The sequence below is a fragment of the Hesperophylax consimilis genome, chromosome 8 (genome assembly GCF_061612785.1).
Source record: "Hesperophylax consimilis isolate HC1 chromosome 8, BYU_Hcon_1.0, whole genome shotgun sequence".
Lineage (NCBI taxonomy): Eukaryota > Metazoa > Arthropoda > Insecta > Trichoptera > Limnephilidae > Hesperophylax > Hesperophylax consimilis.
The window spans coordinates 7,573,728-7,597,214 of NC_142843.1; the positions used below are offsets into that span (position 1 = coordinate 7,573,728).

General features: G+C 34.2%; 2 protein-coding genes across 3 annotated transcripts in view; one reads left to right on the forward strand and one right to left on the reverse strand.

The window, feature by feature from the left end:
* Positions 1–327: 327 nt before the first annotated feature.
* Positions 328–16,264, reverse strand: LOC149421519 (uncharacterized). 2 transcript variants are annotated; one of them, XM_089634839.1, is made up of 6 exons: positions 15,931–16,264; positions 15,654–15,817; positions 15,156–15,285; positions 11,594–11,818; positions 9,073–9,366; positions 328–5,604 (listed from the first exon to the last, which is right to left on the reverse strand). In XM_089634839.1, the coding sequence occupies exons 1-6, from the start codon at positions 16,069–16,071 to the stop codon at positions 5,440–5,442; spliced, it is 1,119 nt and encodes a 372-aa protein (XP_089490965.1). In that variant the 5' UTR covers positions 16,072–16,264; the 3' UTR covers positions 328–5,439. The 2 variants fall into 2 exon arrangements, with proteins under 2 accessions (XP_089490965.1, XP_089490964.1); XM_089634838.1 differs by having other exon boundaries at positions 15,156–15,333.
* Positions 16,265–16,871: 607 nt separating this feature from the next.
* The window catches only part of Prp31 (pre-mRNA processing factor 31), an 84,871-nt gene continuing 78,255 nt past the window's right edge, over positions 16,872–23,487 (forward strand). Inside the window, exons 1-2 of the mRNA XM_089634423.1 lie at positions 16,872–17,530; positions 21,247–21,382. Coding sequence (XP_089490549.1) covers positions 17,321–17,530; positions 21,247–21,382 — 346 coding nt within the window. The 5' untranslated portion in view covers positions 16,872–17,320. The remainder of the gene's footprint in view (positions 17,531–21,246; positions 21,383–23,487) is intronic.

Sequence of the window (23,487 nt, forward strand, 5' to 3'; positions counted from 1 at the left end):
GTGATTGGTCCATTTTAAATTGATTGATGATTGCCTAACTATATCCAACAATGAAAAAGTCTATGGAATAAACTTTTAGAGTTTTTCATTGGTGTATAGTATTATAAGTAGGCTCTGAATGAGAATTTTACTGTCTATATATTGGCATATCTATGGTTTTTTAGATCCAATTTGCTTCATACAAAAAGCCCGAAGATATCAATCTAGTGAGTGGTTTATTTATGCCCCTGCCCTTGGAGGTTGTCTATACTTATTGATACTATGGAGTCCTGAAGTAATGTAATAATTTTGCAACTTGGCAGGCACATAGAGGTAGTAAAAGGCGTATTTTCAATAAAACAGTTCATGTTACACTTTCCTTTAATAAATGTCAAAAACGAGGACAAAAAACAGGTACGTTATCAACCTTTGCAAATCTAGTTGTCATCTACTTTTCTACATTCGCCTTTATTTCCCTTTTGATCATGACAATAATAGTTTGGACATTAAACACTAACATTTATTAATTAACAAATTTTCATGTTGGAGTGTTTCAAATATAAAAGCGCAAGTAAGCCTTCCTAATGCTAGATAAATTAACCAGTGTCGCATTGTCTCATTATTTTAAGTTAGAAATGGGGATTAATGGAAGTGTATTTCAGCAAATACTTTTTATTTTTACTGCGTGAACATTTGAAGAAAAGATTAATATTTCACTTAACCTTTACAATGCTGTCTATCCCATCGCTTGGCGTGTTTTGGTGAAATTTCGTGGATCACATAATATGTGACATCTACGTACGGGGATAACCGCCAATGTATCATATATGCGACAGTCGCGTAGATAAGGTTACAGTTAAAGTTCCTCGAGACAGTATATTATAAATAAGTTGATAATCAACTGCCCCGAGAAAGCTAAGTTTTTAGTGAGACAGTAAATAGGTTTCAAATAGTTGTGAATTAATAAATAATATTATTAATTAGTTATTCATAATATGGGTTTTTCCAATAAGAGGTGTTATTTTGAATAGCCCGCTATTTCGGTAGGTGTTACTTTTGAAGCTGTCATTTTTTGACATTCGACAAGTGGAAACTACGCCATTAATAAAAATGGAACGATACACGCTTCAACAACGCATTGAAATTATTAAAATTCACTTGAGTGAATCAAATGCAAATCATCTTGAGTGATGAGGCCCATCTCCACCTCGGTGGCTTCGTCAACAAGCAAAATTGTTGCACCCAGGGCTCGGAAAACCCAAGAGTTATTGTTGAAAAGCCTCTCTTTCCTCAACGTGTGACTGTTTGGGGCGGTTTATGGTCCGGCGGAGTCATTGGACCTTACTTTTTCGAAAATGAGGCTGGAGCAACAGTTACGGTGAATGGATTGCGCTATCGAGAGATGATTAATGATTTTTTATCTGGACAACGTTTACTTTCAACAAGACGGCGCTACGTGCCACACAAGCAACGAAACCATTGATCTTTTACGATTGAATATCAAAATAACACTTCTTATTGGAAAACCCTGTATAAAGTTAGCATCTTATCAATTTCATCTATAACGTCAAGCCATAAAGAAGTAATTGCTTTCCGTGAAAATACATAAACAGTTTTGGTGTAATAAATGTGTAAATGCAATCAGTTATCATACACAGTGCAATATTATAATGATCATAAGTTTGCATTTGTGTTTTCATGCAGCTCATTAGTATAGGTACATAAGCTTGAACATTATGACATTCAACAGTCGACACTCGATCACAAAGTATACCATTAACCCCCCAGGCTACGTGTCTTTGTTTTATTTATGTTTGCTTTTGGGAACAGCTCATATGGTCTCGTAGAAATTGTTGTGTGTGAGACACATTACTGTCATGGTTATAAATATGATCTAAACTGTGTTAGAAAGAGAAAACACCACGCTTTATATTCAAAGTTAACCATAGAAGAATTAAAATGTATCCCTCTATGAAACCAAAGTTCTGAATGCGATTTGAGAAAAATTTATGAAACTTTTTAATTATTTTTATATGAAATGAAAAAAAATGAGGTTTTAATAATGATTATAATATGCCTAATACATTTTTTTTTTGTTTGCAGTATTTTTAATTCAGTTTTTAGACAAAAATGTAAGTTGAGCTATTTGTAAAACCTTTTTATATTTGCATTGAAAATTAAAAAAATATTCCTTTCTATAAAATTTGAAAGCAATAACAGATTTTAGTTTTCGGTTACATTCAGAATTATTCCATTAATTTGGATTTTATTGCAAAGAGGAAATACAACGACCTTCTGACAGAATATGCCAGAGGCGTGAGGGGTTAAATGAACCATTGCACTAAAAATATATGCACATATTCTGTAATCAAGTCATACGAAAGTGCCAAGACAAATTGTTGTTTACGACATATCGATAACATTGTGAATGTTGTTTTGGTCAAGAGTTACTTGCGAGTATGTTCAAATTAAAAACAAATGCAAGTGAATTGTATAAGTACATTTAATGTAAGTATGCAATATAATCTCATCACTTAAAAATCATATATACTATAATACATATCAATAATATTAATTTGTATTCAAAATTCAATGCCTTCAGATTTTTGTAGGAACGATTGTTCTTGAAAGCAGTTACATTTTACATCTAAATGAAATGACATTGAGTGACATCAGCCGAAATACTTAAAAGTATCAATCTCATAAGTTATAAGTGGTGCTTGGATACCAAAAGATTAATAAAAAAAAATAGAGAAATATAAAGGTGCATGTGTGTTTCTCACAATTAATAATTACAAAACCACACATTCATTGTAAATGATTGAAATTCATTAATGTATTTAACGGATTCGTTAATAATAATTCTACAATGTTCAAAATTGTAAACTGATTGCATATCTGTCAATAATAATATGATACTCCTTTAAGTTGAACTGCGCTGTGACAATCACATGTCAATTATTGCATATATGTATTATGATTAGTGATTTGATTGTCAAGTACTTGGCTGTATTGAACACCGAACCGGCTTGAAAACATCTACACATTTATGAAAAACATATTCTTAAATACCAGAACATCAATTGTTGGTAATTCAGTGAAGACATAACATTTGTACTTTTAACCAGGTTGCATACACATAAATAATATTATGTTATAAAGAAATTATCAAAATTCTTAAAAAATATACATAACACTTCTTACACAAATTATCAATGTTATAAATGATAACAGTGGAGATATTATTATAATTATTGGATTAAATGCATTGTTATGAGCCACCGTTTTCAATAATGAATATATTCTGACTAGAACATTCATGTATGTAAATAATAGGGACACAAGAATGACTTGTTTAATTTTGTAACACTTGAGATCAATTATTTCTGTTTAACCCCTAGGAGCCGAAGCCGTGCATTTGCAGTGTTGAAGAATTGTGCCCACGCACGCCACAAAGCACTGCTATTGTAGTATCGACCTTATACATTCATTTTGCCTTTGGATATTAGTCCACTGGGTTTGTTAAACACAAAAATCCAAATGCCACTTTTTCAAGTATGGTATTGAGTATGTAGTATTGAGTAAGTAATGTGTGAGTATGAGTAAGTATGGTGGATGAGTTTGTGTATTTAGGAAGTATGTTTACGAGAGATGGGAAGGCTGACAGAGATATTGAAAGAAGGGTAAATGTAGGTAATTCCGTTAATGGAGGACTGAACGCCGTTGGCGCTAACAAAAAAATGTCCAAAGAAGCGAAGTTAGCAGTCCACAACGGAGTGCTGGTACCTACCCTGATGTATGGAAGTGAGGCATGGAACTGGCAAAGAAAGGATGAAAGTAGATTAAATGCTGTTGAAAGGAGATCCCTGAGGCATATGTGTGGTAAAACCATGTTTGATCGTGTGAGGAATGTGGAGATCCGCAAAGAGTGCAAGGCTGATGTAAGCGTAGTGAGTAAGATTAAGAAAGGGACGCTTAGATGGTTTGGGCATGTAGAGCGAATGAGCGAAGATAGGAGTGTAAGGAGGATATATGATGCAAATGTGAATGGTAGCAGAAGTCGGGGACGCCCGAGGAAGACATGGCACGATCAAGTGAATCAGATACTCGAGTCGGGCCATGTCAAGAGTCAGAATAATAGAAGAGTATGTATGAGACGATGTATGAATGTGAATGAGGCAAGAAGTGTGTGCCAAGACCGAGTTGTTTGGCGGTCCGTCCTCTCTGCCTACCCCTGCGGAGAAACGGCGTGATAGTTAGTTAGTTAGTGTTGTCCTTAACAAAAATGTATTTTTATTAATTGAATATTCTTGCCAGCTCCTATGAGTTAATAAACTAAATTTACCGTAAGAAGTCCTAAAATCATATTCAAACGATACAATACTAATGTATAATGAAAATTAACGGGAAATTTTATTACACTGTAACCAAAATGATGGCTGATCTTTTAGAAAAGGTAAATTTGATGCTCTAAAAAAAATATTTATTTGAACGAAAGTTATTTAATGACAACATGTAAGATGAAAAAGAATTCATTAATATGACAAATACTGTAATTAAAAAATAATCCATACAAATTTTGTGACAAGATTTTATCACAATGAAATTTAACGTAAAATATTTTTAACCTACCCAGAGAAAAATCATAACTAGACAGGTATTCTGTACGTAAACATGTGGTACATTCTCTAGACTTAAGATTCAAAGTCGCACAATCCATATAATCTCTGTGTAAGTTTGTATGCAACCTGTGCTATTGGCTGGTCTCCACCGAGGTTATTGAAACGGTAGAATTAGTGCGCCTAAGGTAAGATAAAATTTATGATGATTTTATAAAACAAAACCTTCATAAAAACAATACAATTATTATGAATTCAGCAGTAAATCAATAATAAATAGCTTAAAAATACTTTGAAATTCCAAGAATGAATGTGAAATTATTATTTTTGTTATTTACTTCTACAAAGTGTTTAATAAAATATTTATTGTTGTATCTATAGTATTTTATATTGGACACATGGACTGAATATTTGTGTGTTGTGCAGGACCATTAATATTATAAGATTTTGTAAATTGCCCGGTCCTTTGGTGAAGAATGCAGAGTATTCAATGCAATTTAATTGAGCCTCAAAATAATAAATTGACAATGCAACACTCTGGAAAACATAAATAGACTAAGTTGGGATGTTTCGAATTACATCACATTTGATGTCAATCAGCGCCATTTTGTTTATTGCTTGAAAACTAATCATTATAGATCAATAGCTGTAACAGGTCAAGAATCGGTGTTTAACGATTGTCGATTTGATGGCCATCAAATGTGACAGAGTTGGAAACACCCCAAGCTAAATAAATAATCTAACACACATCAGTCATAACAACTAAAAGATAAGTATGTAGTAGCAAATGGTGCGCTTGTTGCTTTCTGGCAGGAGAGGGTGGTCATACGGTTATACATGTCTAGGGGCCTCCCTTCTTGGAGCGCAGGGCACGAGAGGGGGGGATGGCCATACTGCGAAGGGAGCGCATGGCCATGGCTCGGTTGAAGTGGCGCTGCATCTTGTGCTCCTCCGCCTCGGTGCCGCCGTCAACCGACGACAGGATCACCAGCAGCACGCCCATCACCTGGACATACCAACAAGTGAACTTATATTAATATTAATATGGGAACATTTTGCAGGAGATGTATTAGAACAGCCCTGGCCAACCCAAATTCACACTCGGGCCGCATTGACGACCTCAAATTTACTAGTTTAGTGGCGGCTCATCTACAGAGGTCTTTTAGTTAATGACCTCCCAAAATATGTTGCAATAGTATTAATATAGAAAAGGATTTAACAAACTACCCGATTATTAATTTATTTTTAATATTCATGCATATTCGTACGGTAATAGCGAGTTCCAGTGCCATCTAGCGTTCAAATGAGAAGTTACTCTATGTACCTAGCGTGGGTCACATCAAGTTTTGTCACCAAGCTATCTCCTTTCTTTCTCTTTTCTATACAGACAAAGGAGGTAAACACTATCATGTCTGACGTATGCTTAGTATCATACAAAATTTATTTTAAAGGGATTTTTGGACATGATCACGGTGATAAATATAGAGATATCTACGACCTAAGATTATTAAGGTATTAGAGGGAGATGTGAAAAAATGTCTTTGTAAGTTTTTTGTGTTGTAAATGAAAGCCATCTTGAACTTGAATATAAGTTCGTGAAATTGTTTATCTGTTGTTGACGTAATTTGCATGGAATAATTTAAAATGTCAAATTCTGTGGATATCATATCGAAAGAAATCACAAACAATACATTGAATCATGACAAACGTATTAAAATAAAGTGAGAATTAGTTTATGTTACAAGAGAGAAAAATAAAAAGTTAAAAACAAAAGTAATCATTTTTATCAGTGCATTTGCGGGTGCAATAAAATTAATGTATAGGTACTTTTGCTTTCATTGTTTACTTTAAGTCTACTGATAAACAATGGACTGAGTTTGGAGTTAATACAAATTAAAATTAAAACGTTTAATAGGAAAACATCATTAAAAGAAAAATAAAACATTAATTAGTTATACGTCTAAATAAATAATCTTAAATTAAACAATATTGTACTACCGGCTTCAGAATAGGTAGTAACCGGCAAATTAATTACATACATTGGAGTTTTTATAGTATTCATTACGCATTAGCAATATGTATTAACATTTCGTATTCATTTTTTTCGATTGAACTTCCACTTCTGGACCCCTGCAGTCGCCTCTGGTACCACCTGTGCCCATTCTGCTCTATCAAAGTGATAGAAATTATAATATGTACACTGAAGAAATAGCAATACAAACACCGTAAAAAAGCCAAGATCAGAAATATCAGTGAGGAGGGATTGCTTTCAGGAAACCGTGATTCTTCCTTCAAGCCTGTCCTAGATAAAATATGTTGATGCTCTAAGAGATTCTGTTCAGCAATTTCAACAGCAATTGACTTTCTCAAACAATTCCTCTATTTCTGTCAGTAATTTATCCCATCAAAAGGTGCAGAAGGTGGATTCCCATTATTTATCCTTAGCTAGGGAGATGACCTTAGTGATGTCTATGTCCTATTCGTTTTGGCTCTGGTTTGTGCAAAGGGTGAAATGAGGTGGTTGGGTATATTAAGGAACATTTCCTTAGCTAGGGATGGAGGACCGGAATCCATCTACAGGTATCTTTCATGGCACATTTTGTGTCCTAGACACTAATCTTAATCCTAATATGTATGATATTGATGGAATCTCCTTGTTTTCCTACTCGTGAAGAATTGGTGTCCATTGTCTGCCATTCCCCCAAGCAGTGGCGATTCGTAACTATTTAGTGTGATAGAGTAAATAGAGCTATGTTTGAAAATTCGACATTATTGATGTTGTTTAGTCACAAACAATTTTTTTTTTCGTAAATTCGATTTTTTGTATGAAGATTATCAGGAAATTTCAGTTTGGCTGTGCGCCTCGCTTTAATTTCCTGAAAATACAAAAAACCGAATTTTAGAAAAAAAAAAGAAGATGTTTTCGGCTGCAACAACAATAGTGCCATTTTTTGTAATATTAGCACTCTAGCACACCCACAAGTCATGAGCAGCCACTGCCCCCATAAGGTATATACAAAATAGATAAGACAAAATTGTGGCACAGTGAAAAAAATCTAGAGCTTTTGTTGGAGGCTCTGAACCGAAACAATATTTTATTTTCAGAAACATTATTTTTATTTACGGACAAGATAATTTATTATCATTTTCACCTATGAACTTATTTTATAAACAATGAGTAGATTAAAACCACATTTTCCTATCATGTTTGCGTTGTGAGATATCTTGCAGGTTAATCCTTATTAAGGTGAGATAATACTCAAGGTTGTTATCGAACTTTCATTACACAGGGTCAGGATTATCCCCCATTATTATTTCTGCTGTGTATGCAACAAATTATGGATATAGAGACAAGCGGAAAACATTATTTAACTCTTTAGGTGAGTTTAAATGGAAAAATGAAGTAACTTTTTTTTTTTTATGACATTTTATTATTTTTAATTACTTTTTATTTGCTAAATAAAAAAAGTTATTGCAAGGAATCTAGGAATCGAGAAAAACTATTTTTATATTTATTGTTTAATTTCGCTATAAAATAAAAAAAATAATAATAAATGAAGAAAAAATGTTTTATAGAATTCTTGGAAAAAGCGGTTTTATTACAATCAATCAAGAAATCTGTATTTCGTATGAAGATTTTTAGGAACCTGATGCCATCCAGAATATCCGAAAATCTTCACAAACATACTATTAACCCGTGGAATACCAGCAAATCCGTAGCAGATTTTCTAGAACTCACCGCACTTGCCTCGATTTCATGGTATTTTGAACATTAAAAGATGGTCCTAGCATACTAAAATTAATTTTATTCGTTTGGCAAGGAAATAATGTATCTCAATATTAATCTAGCTTCCCCTTTTGTCACTTGCAAATATGTTTATTGTATCCGTGAAAAAGCGCATCGCAAATTCGATTGTCAAATGTCATAATTTTTAATTTTCAAAAGTCTGCTGTCTACCTCCAGCTTGATAATCGAGAGCCTTAACCGTCGAAAACCGTAGAAAATTGTGATGTAAAATTCATTTTAATTGCAACAACAATATCAGGAGTCTTTTAGATATTTGCTTGTAACTAGAGATTGCATGCAGTTGGCAATACTCAGAAATAGTAGACGTGTCCAATTGCACGGAATTTAGTTACAGGAAGACTATAATAACATATCTCATAAATAAATATTACTGTTAGATATTATTGTTCTATTTTATAATTTCTTTAATAATTAATTAATAATTTGTAAAAGCCCGTTTGGGCTTGTAATAAGAATAAATAAATAAAATATAATAATCATGGAAGAATAATATAATAACACTCGTCGAATCTTCTCGTATTTCTTCATTATAGGTTGACTTAAATAGGTTCCATAAAAACACAGAATATAATAAAAGAAGAAATAAACAACGAGCCTAACCTACACTTTTATCATGTTCTGTCTAGTTATAATCGTTTGATACTGGAATGGAATAGTAAAACTCACCAAACAGATGATGATGATTAGCGTGTAGACGTGGATGGTCGCCTCAGGTATGCTGTCGATTTCCTTGAGGGCAGCGAGGGCGGGCTCGAAATCGGGCCGCAGATCCAATGCGTGGCGCAGGTGCAGCGAAGCCTCCTGGTAATGGCCGTACGCCTTGAAGATCTCGCCTAGCGTGAAGTACTGCTGCCAGGCGCTGCGATCGGGCGGCTGCACCTCAAGCGAGCGGCGTGTCAGGTAGATGGCGTCGTCCAGGTACTGCAGCGTGAATAGTACGCGTGCCAGGTTTAGGAGCACCTATGTTGAGAGATTAGTTTCAATAGACAAGAGTGTACTAGAAGTGTTTTAGAAGTAATTCTATTTTTTGTTATAATTTATTATTCATACTATCCATCTTGTAATTGTTAGTATGGTTACCCTATGCTTGTGTCTGATAAGCCAGCACAGGTACCTTTGTACTTCAGTTAACAGAAGAATATTATTGTTGCCAACTTACTATAAAAGTACTGCCCAATGCTTCTTTTGTTGACATTTTTGTTTTATTTTTCGTACATTTGTTACTAAAATTTAGTTTATTTTTGTCTACCGGTCTCGACACAACCGTGTCATCAACTTTTCTTTTTTGGGTTTAAATTTAATGTTATTATTATATTAAGTTTACATAAGTATTTTTTTAAATGATGTAATTGTAAAGCTGCACGTCTTGATACAGGAATGCCCAGAGATGTGCAGAGTATGTTTTTTATGTTAAAAACTGTTTTAAGAATAAATAAATAGTTCTCATTTCAGATGCAATCATGGGGATCTCGTGCGAATAGATCGTCTTGTGTGAAATGCAATCCAAGTAATGAATACAGTGTGAAAAGTAAGAGCACCTTGCTAGAGGCATTAAATCAATAAGATTATTTGACGAGATTAAGGCAAATGCGTTAATCGTGTTTTCAGATTTTAGAAATGGAGCAATTACAATATTGAGAGATGTTTTTTTGAGTACCAACTGTTCCCAACCGTCTAGACTATGGCATCCCTAATTGGGTATATTGTGAGGATGAAGGTAGTGGGGAGGGGAAGGTGGTGAAGTACCTGGCTATTCAAATCTGGTCACCAAGAACGTTTCAAGCAATGCTTTGATTCTTAATAGTGGTCTTCCACTAGGGTGATACTGAGAGTGTCTTCCACTCTGGAACGTACCGCAAATATACTACACATTATTGAAAATGAATCAAATAAAATTTACTCGCGCATGCTGGGATTTGAATCGGCCACCTCCAGATTTATGGCCAAGTTTCCCAACCACTGAACCATGGAGGCTGTCAAAATGTTGTGTGAAGTGAAAAATGAATGAGAGATGAGACATCAGAAAACACGGCAACTTAGATATTAAATTAGAGATTTAAAAAAAAGTGGTTGTGATTAATTTCTGGTTCTTTTTTACATTTCACATGATCACTCAACGGAGCGAAATGTTCAGAGCTAGACGAATTATGACCCCCTTCACAGTTTTAGGGAAATGTTCAGAGCTGGAAGGATTATGACCCCCTTCACAGTTTTAGGGAAATGTTCAGAGCTAGACGGATTATGACTCCCTTCACAGTTTTAGGGAAATGTTCAGAGCTAGACGGATTACGAAACCCCCTCACAGTTTTAGGGAAATGTTCAGAGCTAGACGGATTATGACCCCCTTCACAGTTTTAGGGAAATGTTCAGAGCTGGAAGGATTATGACCCCCTTCACAGTTTTAGGGAAATGTTCAGAGCTGGAAGGATTATGACCCCCTTCACAGTTTTAGGGAACTGTTCAGAGCTGGAAGGATTATGACCCCCTTCACAGTTTTAGGGAAATGTTCAGAGCTGGAAAGATTATGACCCCCTTCACAGTTTTAGGGAAATGTTCAGAGCTGGAAGGATTATGACCCCCTTCACAGTTTTAGGGAAATGTTCAGAGCTAGACGGATTATGACTCCCTTCACAGTTTTAGGGAAATGTTCAGAGCTAGACGGATTACGAAACCCCCTCACAGTTTTAGGGAAATGTTCAGAGCTAGACGGATTATGACCCCCTTCACAGTTTTAGGGAAATGTTCAGAGCTGGAAGGATTATGACCCCCTTCACAGTTTTAGGGAAATGTTCAGAGCTAGACGGATTATGACCCCCTTCACAGTTTTGGGGAAATGTTCAGAACTGGAAGGATTATGACCCCCTTCACAGTTTTAGGGAAATGTTCAGAGCTAGACGGATTATGACTCCCTTCACAGTTTTAGGGAAATGTTCAGAGCTAGACGGATTATGACCCCCTTCACAGTTTTAGGGAAATGTTCAGAGCTAGACGGATTATGACCCCCTTCGCAATTTTAGGGAATTTAGTGAGGTGCAAGGAAAATTAATATTATTTCAACTGTTGAGAAAAAATGGTGTTGCAAAACAAAACACCAGAGCTTTTACGGTTCAAGAATTTTTGGCATACACAAACACAAATTTATAACTTTATTATAAAAATCTATTGAATAAAATTAGTAGGCCATTACCTCAGCATTGTGTGGCGACACAGCGAGGGCTCTTCTGAAGCATTCTATAGACTGCCTCGTGTCTCCCTTGATTCTCCAATAGTTTCCAATCTGATTATAGAGCTGAACTGACTTGGGTTTCTCTCTTTTTGCTTTCTTGAGTCGTCTCTCCAACGCATTTACGTCAAAGTCTGTCACGGTGCCGCCATTTTTGTAATTTTTCTTCTTGGTGAATATGAGGGCCACCTTGAAGATATAACACAAATAAGAGCATATGTAATGTTACACCATGCACAAAAAAAACCAACCGTATTGTGGTTATTACCAGAGGCGGCTTGTGACTGAAATTTCCAGCAGTGCATTTCACTTTTAAAATGTACCTAGTATTAAATGTAGCAACTTAATCAATGGGGATATCTACTGCAATTCATTCTCTCCACTAAGTTTGTAAAATAATTTAATAAATAATACTGCTACATCAGCACTGGTAAAATCATCTCGAGAGTAAAGGATAAGCAATTCATCGGTGACAATATCACAAAACCATTTAAATTCACCGCGCAAGAGTGCCAATGTGTGAATGTTGTTGTGCTAACATTGTAAATTAGTATTCCTAAATGATTACTTTCCAGAAGCATTGGATTATGCATGATCAAATTGGTGCGAAATTCACTTGCCTTCAAGGCGCTTCATGCGTCAATAATGGACAGGATGAGTTTATTTCTGCACTGCTCTAACATATGATTTACCGATTACAGCATAATCTGTCACGCTCATGTCATTACTTCAGGTAGTCGAGCCGTCTCGATACCGCCCGATGCTGTCTCTGTAGTATGGTAAAACATAGTTTTGTCCATATCGGAATATGCACGACCGTTTGCGCTTGTGCGGGAGTCTAGTTGTACTAGAAGTAAGCTCAAATATGACTGGAGTGTACTTTTATATATTTATGACTGAGGAACAGGTGTCATAAGTTATGTGAAGACTGAAGTCAAGCAGTGCAATGCACAAATGCACATACCAAGGAACCACCTCTGGTTATTACTGGGTGTTGATAGCAACAACAAAAAAACTAGATATAGTTAGATTAATCTAGAACAGCCCTAAGAATGTGAGATTTATAATATTGCAACAGCAATTGAATAATGATTTACCAATATCTTATAGTGCACGGTAAAATGTATAAAATTTACAAAAAATGTGTCTTTAGTAAGAAGTCGGATAGAGTATAATTCAATACACGTTCCAACAATACAGAAAAACAGCATAAATTCCTCTGATTCTCAATATTAATTATATCATTCTGATGAAACACCTAAATTTGATCATGTTGTCCGATAAGCGGATTTTCTCTGACCTTATTCTATTAAATAAAATTATTAATAATGGTATTGATAGCCCTGAAATATACCAAAATAAAATTATATGTGAAGAAAAAATGCAGAAAATGAGTCAAAATACTACCCGTTTCTGGGCCAATTTTAAAACTATCGACTATACATCGACTGCATAATTTTGGGAAAGTTGTCGACATATTTAGAGATTCCGTATTAGTGATAAAAAAAAATTCTTCAAAAATACTTTGCTACAATGTACGATTTTACCATTCCATGGTAAATATATATTTTTTGACTATTTTTATTCTATTTTATACTTTAAAGATATGTTTTCTGTGCAATTTCACATGTGTTTAAAACTCATGTGTTATGCTTTGTAACCTATTACATATTCTATAAATCAATACCACGTACCTATATACATGCTTTATTTTAATTTTATATTATATTATATAAACAAAAGTACATGATCTACAGAGATGAAACAATATACAGGAATAAGATACTTCATGTTGGGTACCTATGATATGTTTCCTTGTAATGTCTGCTAAGTGGTATGTTTATTCCTTTACCAGGTGAGGTGTGTAGTATATAAGTGTGTGTGTGTAATGCATGTGTGAGTGTTTGTTTGTGTGTGTGTGTGTGTGTCTGTATATATGTATGCGCATTGAACAGTTTAAATTATTGACATGATGCCACGTTTGAATTTGGGCAGTGAATCCGAAAAAATGTCAATTTTAGAGTTTAGACAAATATTATTTGAGTTATTGAGTATGAAGAGCTCAGTTAATTGGCGAATTAGATGCTGCATTTGTTTTATAATTAAGCGTGTGGAATAGCACTGTATGTCGTGGACGTCTCAAAGGTGTGTTAAAATTAATAAGGAACAGAAGTTCGGTACAGTCAATGTCATTGTTTAAAATTCACAAACTTCGGGAGGTGATTCTAAATTATGGTAGAACTAAAAAAGTTAAAGTAAAAAATTTCGTATATATTTGTAAGCGCTAGACAAATCATCCAAACACTTTATTTATTTATTAGATATTAAAAAATACACTTACAGAATAATGAAACATTGACTGTCCAACTGAGAAGGTTTCCCGTTTCAGGACAGTCAAATTGATAGGTTTAATTCATATTAAGTAACACAAATGTATAACATTAAATTCATAACATTGTGGAAATTATTTTCATGTTTACAATATAAGAGATAAGTTAGGTAAGCATCTTAATTTTTTCACTGTTTGTATGTTGTGTAATAATATATGTGCAAGAATCATTATTTCGACTGATTTAACCTCTCAGAAAAAGACTTGTATTTACTTTGTGTTCCTTTGCGAACTGTCAAAACGTGAAAATTTTTGTGTTATTCATGAGTTTTGTTAAAAGCTTCATAACTCACGTTTTGGGAAACGTGGCCTCATTCTAAAAAATGTTTTGGAAAGATTATGAAATTCACTATCGTATTGTTTTGTTATACGTAAATATTTGCGTTTCTAAATATACATTTTCTGAAAACGTCAAAAATATGTAAAAATCGCTGACCATTATTTCAAAGCTGTGAAAAATGTACTTTTTTCTGAGTATCATAAAGAAATAACACTTTATATATTGAAGAAATATAATTAAAAACTATTAGTCACCTCAAAATATTAACCGTCCAAACTAAAATATTTTTAATAAATTATTTAGAAACGCAATAAATTATGAACGAACAAGATGACAGATCCAATCGACTTAGATAATGCACCTCTACATTCCATAGATATTCATTATCGATACTCTGTTTTTTAAATCATGGCAATCCGTATACTAGTGATGGAAATAAATCGATTTTTGTAAAATCTCGCGCGTTTACGTGAAAAGACGTTCTAATGTCTTGACCGCTATTATCATATTTACGTCTTTTGACGTTCTAATGTTCTGAGTGGTTAAGACGTGTTTATAGTACATATTATTTGAGTTTGTGAAGTGTGGTGGGAATTTTAGGTCTAGAGGCCAAACATATGAAATAATTACATGAACGTACTAAAGATTTGTTGTTTATCTGTAAGTTAGCATATTTTCGCTCTCGACTCTCATTAAGTCCTCTCTCATTGTTAACCAATTTACGCAGAATGTATCAGGTATGAGGTTAAACATTTTTGGCCTGAGTGTTGTCTTTGAGCAAGGGATGTTTTAGTTTGTTTTAGGTGGAATACTATCCCACTCCTTCCGTATCAATAATAACATGAATAAGTAGTTACCTGTGGTTCTGGAACATTAGGATGCCTGTGCCTCCTGGCTACACCAACGAGGTTATCGTAATAAGTAAAGTTGACCGCTTTTCCGCAATCCAAGAATTCATCATCAATGCCGTCTGGTTGGGGCTCCTCGCTTGAGATTGAATCATAGTTATTACTCTCACTTGTTTCAACGGAAGACCTGGATATTTTACAAATACATGCTTGAAAATCGATATGCCAACATATGAACTGCAAATGTTTAATAAAAATTGTATACCATTGAAAATTAATTTCACATTTTCACTTTATCACATTTTTACTTAACCTCTATCAATCCAACTAAAAAATTAATGAAGAATTCATTTGGATAATTTTTTCTGCCAAGTCCACTGCAGTGTATAGATATTTACATAATGTCATGGGAAGATCATAATACATTTGTGTATTTTCTAAATAATTACAATGTTAATCAGGAACATGCAAGTAATATCAAAATGGATATTCAATACGAAAACATACGTATTTTGGTAGTTTTTTTGCTGATCTATGATCTGGCAATCTGTGCAGAACATGTCAAGCCCTTGTTTAGTCCAAGTTTGCCCAAATAGAACTGTGGAAGTTATTATATTGAATATAGGATCGTCATCCAGAATCTGTTGGCTTTCCATCCCATCCATCACTACCTATATAAAACAAACATTGAGAAAACTGTCAGAATGGGGAATTAATATGGATAAAACTGTTCAATGGAAACCCATGCATTCTAATTCAGAAAAACAGTCTAAAAATAACTTACTTCTCTAAATGGTGACACGTCTATAATTTTCCCTTCCTCCAAGTTCAGTTTCCATAATGTTGATGTCCTCGAATTTGTTGTTATAATGTTGAAAGACAAAATATAAACAGCCAAACAAGTCAAATAAGGCGCTTCCCCCATGATTGCGAATATCTTACTCTACCTTCAAATCAGGTATACATAAAAAATAATCATTTGAAAGCGTTTACGTTAAACGAGAATATTTAGGAACTACAAGTGTAGATGCAAATAAAAAGGTATATCCTATTTTTAGGCGATGTTTCCGATATTTTGACAAATATTACAACACAAGAGCCTCTCGAGCTGTCGCGATTTATCCATAGATTTTTGCAATGCTTGTATTGACAGTGTTGTCAGCTTGATTTATTAAAGTTAGATGTCTCCCGAAAAAGTCCTAAAATCCAAAGAGACGGGTTCGGAGGTTCTATAGAATATCTGAGATAAAACAAAGATTCGAACCCAAAAATAATCGGTTCAACAAAGAAATAACTTTTGCCATTATGACTTCTGTACGCAAAATACCTAAAATATCTGAAAAGAGGAGCTAAGAAGCTAAACCACTTTTTAGGAGCTGATGACTTCGATTTAGAGCTAAGTTTAGCTCTAAAAGAGCTGAGTTGGGAACACTGGCCCTTTCACGGATTAGTGCGACACGGGAGTGGCTTTGGGTACTTCGAGTATACATGCAGCGGTACTTGGTTACAATAGCTTATCGACATTATTACGAGACCGCTGAGATCATTTGAAGAAATTGTAAATAGCATTTTTATCAATAATTTTCAGTTAATAGAGAAGGAGCTCACGGTAAATACCTAATACAATGTAGTAAATTTGTGAAAAACTACCGGAAATTTGAAAATTTTGAATATTCACAAAATATGTAAATCATTCAAAAACCCTCAATCGATTTTAACCCTTTACAATGCTTTAAAAGGAAACCGGAAAAAGGAAGCACAACTTGGAATTCACACTGCTGCAAATTGAAACCCATCGATTCTAATTTGATTCAATAGATTGACAAATCAACGGGGATGTTGTCTAAAAAATGAGTGTTCCAGAAACCTAATTTTCGGCTGTCGTTGTTTTATTGGAAATAAAAATCAACAATGTTGTGTTCGAGCGATTACTTCGATTATAATGTGAATCGGAAACCGAGATCCCGATAACGTACATCGCTAAACGTCAATATTAAACCATAGATGTTCAGTGGTATATCATGGGTATATCTATGAATGTTCAGATTCGTTTATTATTGACGTTTGTTTGTTAGGTTATGTTAGTTGAGGTTAATTTTTCAAAACATTGGAGCATTATTTAAAAAAGTGTACATTAATTTATATCCCAGAAAGCAAGTCTTCCCTCCGCAAGAATGTCTCTCGCCGATGAATTATTGGCAGATTTGGAGGAAAATGATAATGACGAATTAGAATCCCTTATTGAAGCCAAAACATCTGTACCAAATGAGCCTGATCATAAAAACATATTTGGCTCAGAGGCGGTGGTCCCTATGGAAGAAGATATCAAGAATATTTCCATCCGAGAATTAGCAAAACTAAGAGATTCCGAAAGGCTTCAAAAGGTGGGTATCATTAGTTTTATCGCAAATTCTTTTGCCATTTAAGTTTTTGAAAATACCTCAGGGTTAATGTAGTCTGGAGCCTGTATATTCACAGCTTACTTAAATTCGCTCATCATAGACTTCCTATTTCTACCAGCACTGATATTATCAATGTTATGGACATAAAAGAGCTCTTTGCAAGAAACATTCTAATTAATTTGTGCCAAAACACAACATGAATCAAGGTAAATATTTACCTAACTGCAGCACTTTTAGGTCTTGTTTCTTGTAGTAATTAAATTGAAACTAAATGAAATTTCCATAATCCGTGCCTCTTGAAAGTGCGGCGGTTAGGTAAATATTTACCCAAATCAACACAATCTCTACATAATACCTGAGCCAAAAATAAAGAACTACTCCAAACTCCTGCTAAAACCACCGGTAATCTTTTAGCATTGACTAGCTACATGTCAGCTAGTCACATATCATGCAAATTATACAATAGAATAAAAATTGGCCTTGTACTTGAATTATGAGACTATCAATATTATCATTGGTATTGCTTAAGGATAATCGCATAGAATTTTCGATATTTTCATCTGTTGTCTTCGTTTGAATTTTTGATTTAGTGTGTTTCATCCTCGAAAAAAACTGTTCACGCATATATTTACGAGTATAATTTCGTAAATATTATTATATATTTATGTAAAAGCCTTAATAGGCGTAAAATAAATAAAAAAATTTAAAATATGTGCTGCCAAAAAGACAAATGATTTTTCTTGCAAATGCGCGTAAATTTGTATATTTTTCTTCCACCAAATACTTATACATATAGTTTTTAAAAATCTGTTAGAGCAATGTTGTTAAATTGTGATTCTTAATCCCCCTGAAGCTCAATAAGTTCCATCTGTAAAATTGCTGGTACATCATTTACATCAGGATCCATCGGACGAGCAAGTCTTTGTTTTGGAAGTCGTCAAACCTCCTATCAAATGCCTTCAGTTCATCTCCATAGGAATTATATGTGATATACAAAATAATGTAACCTATTTAACCTAGTTTTTGTTTCATCACTTTTCAAGACTTTATATCACTTTTTGTGGGTGTGTTCAATTGTCATTTTGATGAGATACCCGGTCACCCATACAAACATCACATTTAGGTTACATAGGTAACTATTAAACTTAGTTTTTGTTTCATCACTTTGAATCTTTATCACTATTTAAAGGTGTATTGAATTTTCATTTTGATGAAATATCATGGAACTGTCCATAAAATCTGCAATGTCTTGTCTCAAATCATAGAATTAACATTTTTCATTTTTGAATTTTAACATTTTTCTTTTAATCAACCACCTCACTTCACAGTAATAAGACAGATCTTCATAGTCTGAAAATGGGTCTTCCAAAAACATCTTAAACTGGCGGTGATTAAGTGCGATTGAGTGTGACTTAATAAAATTAATGCTGGCTACTATTATATCCATAACATTCTTGAATTTCATCGATTTGCACACAGATTTAGCTTGAATACATTAACACAATGAAAATTTGTTAAATTTTCCAGGTGGATTTGTAATTCTATTGCTCTTCCATGAACTACTCCAATAAATCCCTACCATGCACCAACCATTGCAGGGGCTCCATCAGTTCATAAGCCAGATAGTGCACTTCATTTAATCCCAAAGCTTCCGAAGACTATGTTGACTGCTTTAAATATATCTTCACCGGTAGTTGTTCCTTTTAACAGCTAGAGAGCTAATAATTCTTTTTTGATGATAAAGTCCAAGTCAACTCCTCTGACAAATATTGATAATTGTGCTGTATCAGAGGAATCTGTGCTCTCATCCAAAGCAATTGAAAATGCTTCGAATCCAGTAATCCTCTCTTTCAAACTTTTTTTTGAGATCATCAGCCGTCATTTCTATACGTCGGAAAACAGTATGTCTCGAAAAACATATTCTCTCGAAGTGTTTTTTTTTTCAGGACAGATTATACTTGCAACCTCGAGCAGACACTCTTTGATAAATTCTCCTTCACCAAATGTCTTTGCGATTTTTTCGCTCGCCACAAAGCTGGCTTTTACAACGCTATCGTGCTGCATTATTTGCTTGTTAAACATTTGCTGCTGGGTATCCAAGTTCTTCTTTAACTTCTGTTTTATATCTTTTCGTATTTGTTCATTTATTTGTTGGTGATCCGCATGCCTTAAAGGAAAATGTCTCTTTAAGTTGAATTCACTGTTGACGGATACGGATTCGTTACACAGCAAACAGTGTGCCCCACTTGGGATATTTTTTGCCTACGAGCTTTGCCGAAACACATTCTCGTTCCATCGAGTGTATTGCGGTATTTAGTGCGGAGGGGGTGGGCCCCGATCGTAATCCTTCGGTGCGTAGACGAGCTTCGCCGAATAACTTTGAGGGAAATCATGCGCCGACAGCCGCTTGTAACCTACTGTAGGTATCGTCCAAGCGGTAGTGATCATGAACTAGTAGAGTGGAGCCACTGCAAGCGCCCGTGTCATCTCCATTATTTAATTTCTCCCTGAACTATTAATTTCTTTCTCTATTACTTCGCCGAGATGAATCAGGGCCGGACAAAATATACATACATGGCTTAGACAAATAGAAACACCGATTAAATTCAAACATGAAATAAGGAATTGGATTGTTAAAATAGGTCATCCTATTATTGCAAACTACTGTGAAACATATACATAGATATATATATATTTTTAAAATAATTATTCACATAAAATAATGATACATAATTTACAGAAAATATAGTAATTATATCACCTCAATCTAAACATAAGATGTACCACCATAATAAAGCTAGGCTTGTGTGTATGGTATAATATGAATATTAGTTTACATACATTTAACTTCCAGACTGAATACTGTAGAAATGAGATCGCTGAGACACATGTGTGGTAAAACCATGTTTGTGAGAAACGTGGAGATCTGCAAAGAATGCAAGGCTGATGTAAGTGTAATGAGTAAGATTAAGAAGTGTAATGTAGAGCGAATTAACAAAGAAAGGAGTGCAAGGAGAATATATGACGCAAATGTGAACCCTACCCCTGCCGAAGGGAGTGTTGGTTAGTTAGTTAACTTTCATATTATTGTAGCTATTTTATTTAATCTTTTCATTCTACATTTTTAATATTGTTCTCATTTACCTCTATTTCTTATTTCTGTTCAAAAATCTTATGTCAATTTAAAAAAAAGTGTATTATTATATTTATGTAAACTTGTTATTTAAACATTATTTACGTATAAATGTATTTATGTACCTCCTGTGTCTGTATCTACACTTGAATTTCCCTGTGAGACAGGCATCGAAAAATCATTTATAGAATATTTTATCTAGAAATTGCTTCTAAGATTAAGATAACTTTTTTATTTTTCGGAATAACTTTATTGAGTAAAACCTCAAATTGTAATATTTAATTATTGAAGACAATATTAGCGATTTCTAAACGAAAATCTGAAACAGAAAAATCAGAAAAGAATACGGTCACATCTAGGACACAGTTAAAAAGTGACTGAGGGGGATAGGGTCCCATTAGCTCAGTGGTAGAGCGTGTCCCGGCAAGACAAGGGTCCTGGGTTCAAGTCCTAGATGTGACCGTATCCTTTTCTGATTTTTCTGTTTCAGATTTTCGTTTAGAAATCGCTAATATTGTCTTCAATAATTAAGATAACTTTGTTCAGTATTGGTTATTATTTTCAGGTAATGAAACTGATTGGAGAAAACTTTGACAAGATTCCTAAATCATCAGACGTTGTGGGTCTCATGGAAAATGATCCAGAATATCAGTTGATTGTGGAGGCTAACAACATCGCTGCTGAAGTAGACGCTGAAATAAGTATGTTTCCCTTATTTTACATTAATCAAACAGCCATTTTGTGTTGCTGATGTTTAGGTTGTTTTAAGTTGTTGAAAATGCTGAGTTTAACGCCATGAATATAAGTACTCTTCAAATTAACATTTTTGATTATCCAAGCATCTATTTAAATTTGATTGCGGCCACGATAATTTATTTATTTATTTCGACATACAGTACTTACAAGTGATAAGGTAGGTACCTATTAAATTATACATAGTTTAAGTACCTATTACGTATGTCTATATAATATTTATTAGATGAGAATAGTTCTTAATCTTAAGTATGTATTGTGATCACGCGAGTAATTGGTGAGTTATTTGCTGCATTAGTGTTGTTGGCTTCTACATGAAAAAGCATATTGTGCCTGGTACACCTCGTTGGAACATTAAACCAATGACGGATAGCAATTCGTGACTGTCTATTTTATTATTTACCAGATTATGTAGAAACAACAGATTTGACAATCAGGTGCGGCCTCTGGATTAAATTTTTAGTGGTTCACTGAGCACCAAATCAAAACCATATTGTATTATACTGACAATCACTTATTTTTAAAAAGGTTAAGGATTTTCAATAACATAAAATATCAACAGCGATAACAGAATCTTAATATATAAAAATCACGTGTCACTGTGTTCCGTACACGCTAATCTCCGAAACCGCCCGACCGAATTCAATGAAATTTTGTGAATGTGTATGGTTGGTTCCAGATTGAAATATAGGATAGTTTAGGACCCAATAGGTGGTGCTGTTATCAGGAACTAAAAAAAAAAAATTTCAACAATTTTTTTTTTTTTCATATATCTCATCCAAAAATACATGCAACCACAAATTTTAATTTCCGTACATAGAAGGCGGTCTGTGGCAGGACAACGTCTTATATTATAAAATGTATTCCAAATGATTGAGTTAAATTCTAACTGGTTTCTAATCTTAATATACAAAAATTCAGCCTGCGTGTGTTGGTGCTCACAAAAGTTGAAAAGTAGTTGACCGATATCGCTGAAAATTTAAAAGTTTGTTGTTATTAGTGCCAGGAGTGTTTAGAGATGTTTAAATGGTAGAGGAAGTCGGGGATGCCCGAGGAATTCTTAAAGCAATATCTCTGTACCGTAATGGAAAACGGAGTCGAATTATAATTATGTTATTTAACCTTTTAAACGCGTTAATTTGCTCCGTTTTATCTATACCCGTAAGCGGTACATACCTATGCACGCAATTAAATGTCAAATTATAGCATTCTGACATGATTTATTGGACTATATAGACAGAAAAGATTATTCTCCCCAGTATGAAAACAAATCCTCGTGTGTCAACACTCTTAGATGTTTATAAAAATAAAAACATAAAATTTCATACAAAGACGTACCATATCTTTTGAATGTGGTCCCGCCATACACTCGGCGTGTGTGTAGTTAGGCCACTGCGTTGATAGACACAAGTGGGACACCATGATCCATCCATGATCACTTAACATTTTTAGTTATGAAAAGTTGTGAATGACATACTAGTACTAACGCCGTCCGTTGACAAAAATGTAAACTAAAGGACTAAAAGGCGCGAAGAGGCGCACTTGATTATCGATCTTTTTTTTTGAAATACAATTTTATTTTTGAGAAATTCTTGTAGATGTCAGCATCGTGATAGTTCTACGAATGTCCAAGTGAGCAAGAAATACATTTATGACGAAAGAGCGCTGGAATATCGGCCGTCAAAGTTTCCGTATCAACTGTTGATACAGCCGCGTGTGAGTATGGACTTTTTGCCGTAACAACAGTTGATACGGCCGCGTGCAAAGAGTTAACAATAACATTGTGGTATACAGTAGTGAATGGTAGAAGAAAGATGATCAAAAATAGCGAACCGTGGAGTTTGCAAATGAGAAATGCACCCAAAAGATCACTACTGTTGAAAAAATAGCTAATAATAACAATGACAAAATATGTTCCCTAAATGTAATAACGCACGAGTTGTTAGTTGACCCGTTGACGCATGGTTGAATTTTGCAAGCGAAATATTACTGTCTCGTTCAAATCCTAATAAGTAAAATTATTAAAGAAATACTTCGCTCGAGCCCTTTTTCC